This window comes from Pelmatolapia mariae, linkage group LG4 (assembly GCF_036321145.2).
Source record: "Pelmatolapia mariae isolate MD_Pm_ZW linkage group LG4, Pm_UMD_F_2, whole genome shotgun sequence".
Lineage (NCBI taxonomy): Eukaryota > Metazoa > Chordata > Actinopteri > Cichliformes > Cichlidae > Pelmatolapia > Pelmatolapia mariae.
This window is the reverse complement of record NC_086230.1, coordinates 5,997,418-6,011,264: the sequence shown is the minus strand read 5'-3', so window position 1 is coordinate 6,011,264 and position 13,847 is coordinate 5,997,418. Positions and strand designations below refer to the sequence as shown.

The 13,847-nt window shown below is 39.8% G+C and overlaps 1 protein-coding gene across 2 annotated transcripts in view; it reads right to left on the bottom strand.

The window, feature by feature from the left end:
- LOC134625871 (serine/threonine-protein kinase BRSK2-like) overlaps positions 1–7,806 on the bottom strand; it is a 35,991-nt gene extending 28,185 nt beyond the window's left edge. For both annotated transcript variants that reach the window (XM_063471192.1, XM_063471193.1), the window contains exons 1-4: positions 6,428–7,806; positions 5,955–6,049; positions 1,569–1,654; positions 1,220–1,360 (exon numbers count right to left, since the gene is read on the bottom strand). In XM_063471192.1, the coding sequence (XP_063327262.1) occupies positions 1,220–1,360; positions 1,569–1,654; positions 5,955–6,049; positions 6,428–6,515 (410 nt within the window). In that variant the 5' untranslated portion in view covers positions 6,516–7,806. The remainder of the gene's footprint in view (positions 1–1,219; positions 1,361–1,568; positions 1,655–5,954; positions 6,050–6,427) is intronic.
- Positions 7,807–13,847: the final 6,041 nt, after the last annotated feature.

Here is a 13,847-nt window from a genome sequence, read left to right as displayed (position 1 = left end):
AATCAGCAGTGAAACATGTAAGCCAATCAAGTTGTCTATGGGTCACGTTCAGTGTACGTTACCCACACATAACTAACAGTCACCAAAATTTGTATCCACAGTGTAATTTTGTTTGAGTCACCACTAAATATGAAATGAGGAATTTGAAAAATCGCTGTTATCTAACAGCCACAATCAGCAATTTATTAATAAACAATAATTCTTCATTAGAAGTATATGATGAGCTTAAAAAAATCACATACAGCTAGCGTATAGGTTTGGCCCCTAGATGGAAAACCTTGGGGCTCAATCTGCATTTGGTAATAATTCCACCAGAGACAATTCCTCATTCAAGTGGACTGATTATGCTCTTTTCCAAATCCCCATTTTTATTGAAGAACTCTACTAGAGTAGCTTTCCACAACTGATGATTTAAAATAATCCTTTCCTTAAAGCTAGCCTCTCTTTAAGACAATTTTTCTGCCCCTCAAACAACAAAATAGGAAGTGGGCGGTGCCCGATATGACCATATTAGGCATCTTTCCCTCTTATTGAAATCATTAAGACACAAGAGTAGAAAAAATGATCTGAAGCTATTAGTGTTTTGAGTCATAGGCACTATAGATACATTAGCTGACCTGAGTATTTGAAGGTTTAATGGCTAATATGAGCACCTACCACTGTTTAAAGGGTCCCTTTAAACTTCTAACATAGTCTCATTTGTGCTTTCTTGGCTAGGACACTCATCTAAAATAGTTTTAATCCTCTACCTTTTTTTTAAATAAATCTAAATACGAATACTCAATAATATTTATTTTAATTCTCCAAATTCTATTATAATAAGACGATGAGAAGCTAGAATGTGGCTAAATGAATAATGAATTATCTCTCATTTATTCCATCTTGGGAGCCAGTGGGCTAAACCAGCTGCTTGAATATGAAATAGATAAAACAAACCCAGGTCTAATTATTATTCATAACAACCTGTAAGGCCCAGGCAGCAAATATCTGCAGAATCAGTATTTTTGCTTGCAGTTTATCTGATAATATTCATACTGTTCCTTGATTAGGAGTTTGTGAGCACTGCTTTTACTTGTAGATCTTTAAATTGTCATACTGCTACTTTAACTAAGTAAAGGATCAGAAAAGCTGAGAATGATTTAGTTCTTAAAGCCATTAAAGAAAAGTCATCAACAGGCAAACGACAAATGAGAAAGGTTTCCTGTAGCTTCTCACTGACCATATGGAGTGACTATGGCAGAAGTCGAGGGCAGAGATGATTTGTCTGAAGAACTTCCTGGCCTCTTTGGGGGTGAGCCTACCCTTCTTCACCAGGTAATCAAATAACTCTCCGCCAGATACATGCTCCAACACAAGGTACCTGGGTCACAGACAAGAAATAAGTAACATAAAAAAACAAAAGGTGTATCTCTGCAGTATATCTTCTATGCCATGTGCTTATTTATCTCGCTTTTGTCTTACAGAACATTCTTCCCTTTTTAATTCAGTGTTGTTTCTGCTCTAGCAGAGATCCAGAAGCAGATTATTTTATGTCAGCAGAAAGGAGAAAGACACAGAGATGTACTCACAGGTATTTGTTATTTTCATAGACATCATGCAGCTTCAGAACATGAGGGTGCTCTATTAGTTTAAGAATAGCTATTTCTCTCTCCACCTGCACAGACGGAGGGAGGGAGAGGTGTAGAGAAAGGTTAAGAGAGAGGGAGAGAGAAAAGAGCAAGTTAGAAATGATAGAAATGGAAATGTCAGACAGAAGAGGAAGGGAAATATGATGTAAGACAGCAAGAGGGAGGACACAAGCATATAAAAAAATAAGTTGGGTAAAAATTCAGAATAGGCAGACTTGTTTTTTAACTTCTTTTCAATAGTTTGCTACATTTAGTGCAGAATAATCTGAAATAATAACAAAGTAGAGATGCAATACACAAATTATAATTTAAAACAAAAAGTTCTGAAACTGAAATTGTTAAGAAATCATGAATCAAATGTACGCTGTTCTAATACCATTATTTACTTTGCGCAAGCTAGTAAGCAGGTCAAAGCCATAGTAAGCTAGCTCCATTATGCTAGTTACTAATCAAAATACTAGTTTAAAGCCTGAGTCTTATCTAAACTTTCATGAAGATAAAGACTTGGCATGTACAGAGTGTGACTGTGAATTTCTGGGCCACTATCCAAGTTAAAAATAACAGTTTGGCACAGCCGTTTCTCTGTTGTTTTGTTCGTTTGTCTTTTAACTTTTAATTATAGAAAAATAACCAAGCCTTTTAAAAGTATTTCAGCTCTTCACCACACCATCTCTGAACATTTTAACTAGTGCAAAATTGATGTGTCACCGTACATAAACGTCTACCGCTGCAGTAAATATCATCTTACTTTGACAATACGCAGATATCGTTCAAGAAGGCCCGTATTAGCTTATAGAGCTATTCTGACAAATTATTAGTGCATCCCTTTTTAGAGCCTGTGTTTTGTTTTGTTTTTTGTTACTCCTGCTTTATGGATGAATAACATTTGCAACTCATAGCTAACAAACCTCCAAAGAAATACATAATTACGTAATTTTGCTGCTAACATTTTAGCCTCTTTTAGCAAGCAGCTTCTTAGCTAGCAGGGCTACTATGGTTGAGTCATTTTGTCTCTCAGAGACCATAGTTCAAATTCCACACAGAATTAATAATTGATGTTAATGATGTTTGGTTAGCATCTGAAAACCAAAATAACTTTCTAGGTTTATGAAATAAAACATGGTTTGGATTCAAATATGGCTGCCACTTTTTCAAAGCTCTGTCAAGGTGACGTATCCCTTTTGAAGAGTCCGAAGAGCACAGCTTAAGGCATAAAATCTACTTCCTATTGTAGCACATTACCTGTGTTTAAATGAACCAAAATATTTCTTTTCGGTGACTATTTCACATTTTGCCTTGAGACCAGGCTGTGCCAGTTGATTCCAGGAGCAGTTTTCTGTAAAACTTATAAAGTTACATTTTATTTTATTAATCTTTGATCAGTCAAATATGATGAAACCAAAGCAAAAGCTAGTTTTTCTGTCTAAAGGCCATTTTCAAGATTTATCTGACTAAATTTCTATCGCTGTGCCATTGAGAGCATCCTCACTGGATGCATCACCACCTGGTACGGCAACAGCACCGCTCACAACCGCAAAGCTCTCCAGAGAGTAGTGCGGTGTGCTGAACGTATAATTGGAGGTGAGCTTCCCTCCCTCCAAGACATCTACAGGAAGCGGTGCCTGAGGAAAGCGGGGAGGATCATCAAGGACTCCAGTCACCCCAGCCATAAACTGTTCAGACTACTACCATCAGGAAGGAGGTTCTGCAGCATTCGGTCCCGTACCAGCAGACTGAGAGACAGCTTTTTCCATCAGGCCATCAGACTGCTGAACACTTCATAGATACCTCACCCTCACTACTGGAACTTCAACATTATGCACTCCATACTGTATATAAATACCACTGTTTTGCACATACCAACCTCTGTATATTTTATATATCTTATTTTATTGTTTACTTTATTTCATTTGTAAAACATGTATATACATACTATATACACACTCAAACACACACACGTAGAAAAACATATTTAGTATACACATTCAGTAATGTATATACCTTTACATATTGTACATATATTTATTACTTTTTAGATTAGCCATTTTTATATTTTGCTTGTTTTACATTATTGTATTTTGCACAACTCTGTTGCTTGTGAAGCTCGCACACAAGAATTTCACTCACATGTACTGTACCAGTGTACCTGCACATGTGATGTGACAAAAAAAGTGATTTGATTTGATTTGAAATTCAGTACTTGTATTTCCTTAGACAGGGGCAGACAGCCCTCATATTAGCTACTGCTAAACTTTTTATGCTTATTGCTTATGTTTTATAACAATACATGAAAATATGGATGCCTATTTTTTAAAAGAAATGTAATTTTAAGTGTTCCTTTTAAATATTTATTCATTCATTCAGCTCTAGTAGCTGTCCACAGCATGACCTATTATAGAGCAGAACACGTGGCAGAGAACTAGGCGCAGCATTGATTTTCCTTCCACACTGCCAGATTGATTGCTGGACAGTAAATTCATGTCATGCCTACTGTCTTTTAAATAAACTTTACAGCTGAAAAATATAGTCTGAAATGCCCTAAAAGTTTAAACAAAGACCTTTGTGAAGCCATTTAAGGACTACTTGTTGTCTCTGTAAAACACATCTATGAAAAACTGCTTGGTTTAATAGAATACAACAGGACTGTGATGCAAGAAATATATTTTAAGACAGCATAAAACTGAAAATATATGTAAAAGAGCCACACAGTGATTTCTTTATATTTTGGTAGGAAATTGGGAAATATGTGCAGCAATTTATTGAAACATTCAAAAATGTACAGCAATACAGTATATGATGTAAAAAAAAATATTGGTCATACTAAATATAAGTCAGTATTTAGTATGACCACATTTATTCTTCACCATAGTCTGAACTCTCTGAGGCCATTTTCTTGTAATTTCTTAAACTAGTCTTCAGGAATAGTCCTCAAGGCTTCTTGAAGGACATCAAAAACTTTTCTTTGGAAACTGGCTGCCTTTTGTTGTCTGTCAACATGATTCCACTCTGCTTCAATACAACTGAGGTCAGATTCTGGGGAAGCCAATCCATGACTGATAGTGTTTTATTGTGTGTTTTCTATCCTGGCACACCTCAGTTTTTTCTTCCTGTTCCTGTTCTTTAAGATGGATTCTTGACATCCATCCTTCTAGTGAGACCATTTCTGATGAGAGTTTACCAAACAAAGGTCACATGCATCTCTCATATTCTGTGTCAACTCTTTGCTGGATTTTTTCCTACTCCTTAAGGGCACAACTTTCAGATACTGTTCAAGATTCAAAGAGAGGCACCTGGACTTCTTTTGTGTTTCTGAGATGGTTCTCCTTCTTCAGGTCATCGACTGCAGATAGATTTTAGGCCTGTCATTTCTTTTGTCCACCACTTGTTTTTAAAGACACACGACACATGACAAGATTTGCCATGTTTTGGAATCACTTTGTTGGTGCAAAAAATATAATTTTTTTGTCTGTCAAACTGTTCTTTGGCATTTTTTTGAATATTCAGCTAAAGAAATTGGTACAAATGATGTGTTTTTGCAGCACTAGCACTAACTCTTTGCTAAGTTGTCTGTTATGTGTGAACACAGCACTGGTTCATCCCTTGAATTTTGTGCCTTTTTAAGCTTGAATGATTCAGGGCATTTGTCACGTGCTATTGGTGAATGCTGCTTTTTTCCCAACACAGTTATCAGACTATAGAAAGAAAACATTATTTTGTATTGTTCTGATAAAATAAACACACACATGGAAATGGGACAGGAGCAAGTTCGTGATGTTTAAGCCAAACATACCAGATGTGTGATATATACCTGCCTCACCGTGAAATCTTGAGCTATCCAGTGTTTTTAGGATGCTGACATTTTTGCACATCTTAAAACATATGCTAGCACCGTGCTGCAAGTCTAGCGCCTAAAGTGTGCCTTGTGCAACCTGCCAGTTCTAAAAAAGACATACCCTGTAAAGCTCCAAGCAATCAACCACATTAAAAACGCCAACATGAACAAGCTATTTAGATTTCAGTTCAGTCCAGTGTATTTCAGCTGCAGTTGCTTTCATCAGAGGGCTTAATTAGCAGAATGAAATCATCCCTATTGTTCGGTATACAGAAGCAGTGCCCACACACACTCGGCAGCTCCAAGTTCCAACACACTGCCGGGCTTTTCTTGACAAAAATAAAGACTCATTTTCTGCTGCTATTTTTGCAGAGTGCAAGCTTAACATGATTTGAGCTTGGCAGCCACCATAATGACAGCCACAGTGACTATATGCACGGCACAGCTAGAAAGACAGCCGGATAAGTAGATGAGGTGAATTTGGAGTGCTGTACCTTCATTAGGACCGATTCGGAGAGCTTCTCTCTGTTGACGATCTTTATGGCCACCTTCTGCCCTGTTATACAGTGGACACCCAACTTCACAAGTCCTGAGAAGCAAGACAGAGGGAGGAGAAGAGAGCATCTGAATATCGCAGATCATGATGCGGTGTGAATAACAGGAAGGAAGGGATGTCATGATTAATTCAAAAAGCTTTATTCTTCCAACTCAGCTTTAAAAAATGATTTAGAGTTATCTCCATTCTCAGAAACCTCCTCAAAAATGTTTAGCCTTTGGGAGACCCTTTAAGAAGGCCGTGGAGGGATAAAACTACAGGAGATGAGAAGACTTAGTGTACAGAATAAATACGGATTAAACCATGAGCTTCGATATTACAGAAATGTTAAAGTGGCTTTGCAGTGGGGTGTTACACCCCGGCGCACCTTGCAGACGCCCTGTTTTTTGCGTTACTCTGCAGGGTGCCTACCTGTCTGTCCCTTCCCGAGGGTCTTCTCCAGCCGGTAAGGCCCCACAAACTGACTGGACTGGCCCACCGTCAGCTCTTTGCTGCTCATCCTTCCCGAGATGAAATTCTATTCCAGATATAAGGCAAATCAAGATAGCGCTCGCTCCTGCTCCGTGCGTAATGCCGTAACGCACATTACAGGCGGCTATACGGCGGTGCAGAGAGGAGGAAAGGAGAAGAGAGGAGGTGCGGACTGGTCGTGATCTAAAGCCGGGCCTTGCAGGCTACTCCCATGCAATTGTTTGTCATGCGGTCAGGAGTGAGAACCGGTCCTGTTTCCACTCTGTAAATCCAGAGTCTTTCAAGTCAGTGTTACCAAAGCACAGGAAGCGGCATCATTCAAGGGAAAGGTAGGAAAAGATCAGAGATGAGGACGTGTGAGGTTTAGCCGGTACCAGAGATGGGAGATGTCCATAGAGGTGCGAACAGTCACATTAAACCCACCCCCCTGCTATAAATAACTGTAGTTTAAAGCTGATTGATCCTATATAGCTTATGCAGCTGGCCAAGAGTACAGCAGTAACGAAAAATCTCACTCAGACCTGGACAGGAAGGCTACATTTGCCACAGATTGATTTCTGTAAGAGCAGTCTCAAATATCCGAAGCCAGAATGCCCTGATCGATATCAGGGACCCCCGTTCTTCTGTTGCCGTCCAAAAAAAATGTTTTCATAATCCTCCCGAGCCCATACATTCCCCTCTTCCTGTCAAGTCGGGCCTCATTTGGTCACAATCTGCCTTTCTGTGTAGATGCGGCGTTGTCCAGATAACAATCTATTATCACAAACAGCATCAGCAAGAAGAATGGGTTTTCCAATATCCGGTGCACACTTTGGCTCGCCCCCTCCCCGGCCCTGCATCAGGAAATAGAGGAAGAGGGGGAAGAGCATCAAAAAGGCAAACAGCCTCGGGGGCAGACCGGGCCAGACGGCCGAAAGGCGTGCTGGCTCGGGACAGCTGCAGCGTGGAGAGGTGCGCTCGCTGCGCCGGGAGAAGGATCAGCGCTCAACCCGGTGATTAATCCCGCTTCTAGAAACAACAAGCATCCTCAGCTGGCCTGGTGGTAGCCGACTCCCCGCCTCTCCTCTTCCCCTGCTCCCTCTCCCCCTCCCTCTCTCTTCTTCTTCTCTGTCTTTCCTTTCTTTCTCGCTGGCCGGTTTTGCTCATGATATCACCGCATCTCCTCCCTTAGCCGGCTGCTTCGTGCATAAGGAGCAGAAAAACAAACGCTAAATAAGTAAAAACATTTTAGTTTCGAGTCTTTCAGGTAGTCCGAAGTTGGCCGCATCCATGGGAGTGTTTATCATTGACGGGATGTCCTCCTCTACTCTGCCGCTACCCGTTTTTTACCCCTCTTGTTTCCTCCACCTATTACACTCCTCCTCCTCCTCCTTTTCATGGGTCAGCATCAGCATCCGGGTTCCATAGTTCCCGCCCCACCCCTCCCTGGTGCTACGCCTCTACCTCGTCCAACTCCCCACCTCCCCCTTCCCACCCATCCTTTTAACTACTGCAAAGTTCCACAATGCTGTTTGTGACTGACTGCAACAACAGCATAAGCGTAATTTTAAAAAAAAGAAAAAAGAAAAGGCACATGACCACGTAAACATCAGCATCACAGACGTACACAAATAAATAATTGGTTCAGTACAAATAATGGCAATATGCCAACAGAAATCTCGTTTGTCATTTTTTTTAAATGGAAGCCAACATTATGACATTTCTATTGTTACAATGTTGGCTTCTATTTAAAATAAAACAGAAGTTATATTAGCGCCAGTTATAATGCGATGTAGCCGTAATTCAGTCAGTCACGCAATTGATGTGTTACTTTGCACATGCTCAGCACACAGAAAAATCTGTTTGGCAAAACTTTTGAACAACACATAGATGAAGAAAGTGTAAAAGTTCGATTGTATTGTTTCTTTGTTTTTCTGCAGGTTTGATGGCAGCAACGTGAACTTACATCAGTTTAATCTATGTTACTGCTGTCTGGGTTCTGGTGTTAGATTTTATTACTGTATATGACTGCAAAATTGGATGCACTGTAACAGGATCATTCCATATAAAATGAATCCAGTCTGCCAGTTGTTAACCCCTCAGAATCAGCTTTTTATTTTCTTTTAATACCTGTCTGGGTTACAGGAAACACTGAAGTAAACGAGGTGGGCATCAAGAACATAATACTACCAGAGTAGAATTTGAAAGGATAACACTGAAAGCACTGAAGGCTCCAAATTGAGTGTTAAAAATGAAAAAATGAGTGTACTGTATTCAACACATGGAAGGAGTCACAGCCAGAAGACAAGTCTGGTGTCAAAGTGTAGATTAAAAGAAGAACTTTCATATGCTATAACTTGGTTTGACCAGCCGCCTATACCTGTCCCACATGCTGTTATCCTTTAACATTTACCCAGAAAGCACTGTTTCAGTTTTTTCTTCTAATGCTAATGCTAATCCCCTTATATTTAAGAAGTTATGAACGTTTAAGATTGCAGATAAATAAATAAATGAAAATTTAATTAAAAATAAATATGTAAATAAATGAAAAACAGCCAACTTGGGCACTTTGTCATTAATTGTGAAATATATTTTTTGATTACTGAAGTTGAAAATAATTGCAGGAGTTCAGCAAGGCTCTATACTAGGGCCACTCCTCCTCCTACTTCTGGTTGCTAAGAGATGACCTCCAAGTTTGAAAAAACGAATCCAACAGGAGGTGCCACATGGTGAATGGAGGCCGGCTTCAAGATTTAATCAACCCCCAAACACTCCCAAGTTAAATGTCCAACAGCTGACTTTGAGTCAGCTGCCTTTTTAGAGTTTGGCAAAAAGAAAACCCCCCCACCGCTTTTTGCCCTTTTGTAACTACTGTGTGCCTGGCAGCCTGGGATTATTTTATAATGCAGCCTTTATAATCTATTAAGGCTTAAAGTTAGGGGTGTGGCTGCTTAGACTGACAGATGGATCCTAAAAGTGGTGACTTGTGGCCTTGCTGTGTGCAGAGCCTCTCCTCCACTAAGTGGAGTCACTGTTTTTGTGGTGCTGGTCCTTTTTAGGTGTGTTTTTGTTGGAATTATCTAACAAATGATGATTTGTTGCTAATAAAAACAGCCTGTCCTAGAGGTCTGTGCTCTTGGTGAGTTAAATTCTGATATATGTATTCTAGGCTTTTTAGCACCAGTTAGCAGGTATTTGTGACTAGTGTGCTTTGCAAACTTTACTGTTGCTTGTTGATATCTAAGCATGATAACTTAGCACTCGACCCTCTTGTACAAATATGTTCACTTCTGACTCAAAAAACCCCCAACATGGCCTAAACACTAACTGCTGGCTTTCAAAAACCAATGTGTGACTTTGTGCTGGTCTCTTACATACAGTTTGTGGTGATCATGCTGATTGTTGTTGTTCTGTTTTCCGTCTTAAGAATTTGCTTGCATGACTTTATTCCGCCTAAAATACTTTGAGTGCTTCCTTAAGAGCCAGCTAGCACTCAAACGTCTCTCTGTGACAGGACTGGCAGCCCCAAAACACTGGAATCAGTTTTTAATGAAGAATAAAATCTATAAACCCACTCACAGCAGTAGCTATTACGGGCTATCAGCCATACTTCACTAAGCTTGTAGCAGTGAGCATTTGATTTCTAGGAGGAAACGTTACTCTGTTATTGGAGGATAAAGCAATGGGGTCAAAAGCAAGAAATCAATCAAGTAAGTGGACAATAAAATCTTTAATAGCAGTTGTTTCCAGGGTCAGGAATAACTTGGCTTACAGGCACATGGTTTGCACATAAGCAGTGTATATATAGATGCACTCTGGTTTCTTTTCTTTCATTGCTAATCTAGTTCACAACTGATGTTAAGACTAGAGTGTGGCCAGCCATGCTTGAATCTAGATTAGAAACATTTAGCATTAGGCTGATCTGTCAAAGGTGTATGAAGTGCTTCATGTATAGCAGACCTCAGTGACCCCAGGGACAGATGATATAATGCACACACACACACAAAACCAACGCAAAACCACTGGGTGCTGCATCACTGTATGTGATTAAATTTCCACATTGTGATATCTGTATGACGTATCCAAATCTTAATCCCTTTTAATCTTAATCTGTGGATAGAGTCAGGTTGATGTAGCTCAGATTATCCTACAGTGCTCTGTGAGTCTGTAAGTCCACTCATGCCAGGTTATCTTTTGTGTCACAGATGCTGTTTTTATCTCATTGCACATTAAAATTCTACATTTGTGCACATTATTCATTAGTCAAAGATAGAGGGGCACAAAACTTGATTTTCACAAGAGTAAAACAAATCTTTTGTTTTTCATAGATGAGTCTGTATAACTGCTGGTGTAAGTGCATTTTCCAACCAAAGGGTGGTGCTGTTAGGCTACTACACTAGCGTCTTTCTTTTTTCTCCTTCTGATGGAATTTTCTAGCCACAAAGTTGCAGTGTCCATCAGTTTTATAAAAAGTTTGAAATTGTGACACATCAGACCACATGGCAGTTTTCTGCCTTAGCCAATGTTAAATGATTCATTGACAGAGAAGAAAGGAGCAAGTCTGGATCTTGTTTATATCTGGCTTTGCATTTATGAGTGTATGGGCAGGTGATCTTCCATCCTTCCTTACCCGCCGTGTATCTTATAGCGCTTCATTCCAACGGTTATAGCCTAATGGGTGGTGGTTTCAAAATGTAGGAGCTTGGCGTGTGCCTGACCAGGTGCCACCAGGCCAAGGTTTGTCCACCAAATGCTCACCATCAGGCTCCCGTGCAATGTCTGGCTCCAAGAGGAGCTCGAATCCATACAGTTCAGTCACTGTGTGAAGCTGGAACCAGTCTGGCATAAAGTGGTAGCAACATGGTTGCCAGAATCAAAGGGATGCACAAACATTCGTCGTGACCTTATTTATAGCTGAAATTTCTTGCACCAAAGAAATACATGCAGCTACATGTCTGTGCAGCTACATAGGCTGGTAGCTGCACAGACCAAGGAGGACTACTTCATAATATATATTAAAATGTTTGCTTACACACACGCACACACATCCTTCCCCTTTTAGGCTCTTCTCTTGAGAGTGTTACGGGTTCGAAATTGAGGACGAGAGTAAAACAATGATGGTCCAGAAGAGGTCGGTCAAACAATTGATTTTAATGAATGCACGCAGCGTGGAGAGGTGCAAACTGCAAAACATCAGTTGTACATCTCTGCCCAAAATACACTCTAGATTGCTTTTATAACATCAGGGTATTGTAACGCCCCCTCTTGCGTTTACAAGCACATAATTTGCATGTACAGAACATTCATGTATTTTAAGAGATAACTGCAGACACAGAAGTTCCCCATCCATCCAAATATGGTGAAGATCTCAGGCCTTTGAGGTCCCCATGGACTGGACATCCTTTCGTCACCTGTAACTAAGCAAACTCAAATACCACAAGAAGCTGAATACATTCAGGCCTTTGCTCAGCTACTATTTTACTGTAACAATATACTCAGGCTCTGAGTTATGATATATATATATTAACTCAATCATTTTAAAGTAGTTATAACTGCACCTGTAATAAACATGTTAATATTTGATTATGATAACCCCTATAATATAACTTATAACATAATGCCAGCAGCTTCAATAAACACTTTGATGAAATGATAATTAATGTAATGTTAAGGATGATGGTTATATACAGTTCAGCAGTGACCTAATTTCTTTAAATATTACAATTCCCTCTCTTGATGTCTCTCCAGAGACATCACCACACCATTTCCTTGGGTCACTCCTCGACCCACTCTGACCCTCTCTAGCCGTCCTCTGACTCAGCAAATCAGACAACCACCTCATGTCCTCTAGGTGGTCCAGTAATAAAACACCAGCTCCCACTTAAAAACACTTCATGCTTAAGTGGTCTCTGCTCCTTTTCTGGGTCCCTCTCTAGTGGAAATCTTCTCCTGTAAGGGATAAAAACAAACAGCCTCTCTCTGCTACACCTTACTAACCTACTTTGTTCATCTAATGTTCCTTTAATTATTCAAAGTTGGTTGACAATATCATGTTCTGGGCTCTATCCATTATATTAACTTTACTTAATCTCAATACTCTTTATGTGTGTGAGCAACGCTTTTAACTTTAATCAGCGTCAGTGGGATTTAGATTTCTATCCTGCCTACAGCATAATTCCAGGGCCCGAAATATAACAATACTACTACATGCAAAATGTAATAATGCTTCTTCTGATCGCCTTATTACTGAAGTTACTAAAAAGCCGTAATAAGTATCTGAAACCACAGCTTGACATCGACAGGTTACGTCATAAACATCTCCTGTCCATGTATATTCAACTACACAATACCCTGAATCCAACATGTGTATTTACACAAACTGTTATAAAATGTTAGTCAAAAAACACGGTGTCAGTACAAAGAGTCAATAAAACACAAGTCCTATTACTTTCAACAAGTATTACGTCGTTCAAGGACGTGTTAAAGCAAAACCCATACTCCAATTCTACATGTATCATAAAGTAGTCATCGTATCTAACAACCGTAGTGCCAACAAAGTAGAAATAAAAGCAATTCTTCCCTTAAAACACCAATTCAAGTCGTCCTTAGCCCAGGCTCTGCAGTCAGTCATTAGCCACTCATTAGTAAACAGGAAATGTCACTCTAAATAAGTCACAGGCATCTCATTTACATAGACACACACACACTCTCAAGATAACCAGCTTGCTGCAGTGCCCGTGGCAGACAGAGCCTATATACAAACATAGAAATTATAACAACAAATTATAACACCGAGACGTCTTATAAAATATACAAATATGTACAAGGCCTGAAAGCGAACAACCTACCGAATTTAGAAAAATTTAACCTTAACGGTCCAACCGATAAACTCCCTGAGTTTTTTGTAATCAATTAAAACCAGTCTCGGCCCCGGGCCGTGGTCAGATAACTAGTAATCTAAGACAATTTAAAAGCGGCAACCAACTATACTTCCCCGAAGTTATAATTGTAAATTACACGCCCGAAACCCGGTTTCTATCGACCAAAAAAGTGCAAAATACCGTCCCGGACGGTAAACTGACCCAGTCAGTGGCTATTTTGGACCGTCCTCAGTTGTCCACGATTGCCAATCGGACTATCCCTTCCAAAGGAAAATCCTGAGCGTCCCCAGGAAGTTGGGAGCGTCACCTCCGAACAATGCACTTCTTAGAACTCCCAGAGTTCCGTTCTACAGAAATTTAATTACTTTTGAAGACACCCCACAAAACCACAAAACCAACCAAATCGGTGTCCAAGCCCGGCTTTATAATCAATGGAGACATTAATGTCACAAAATTCACAAATTCCCTGTCCTACTATATTCACTTACCAGTGTAATTCC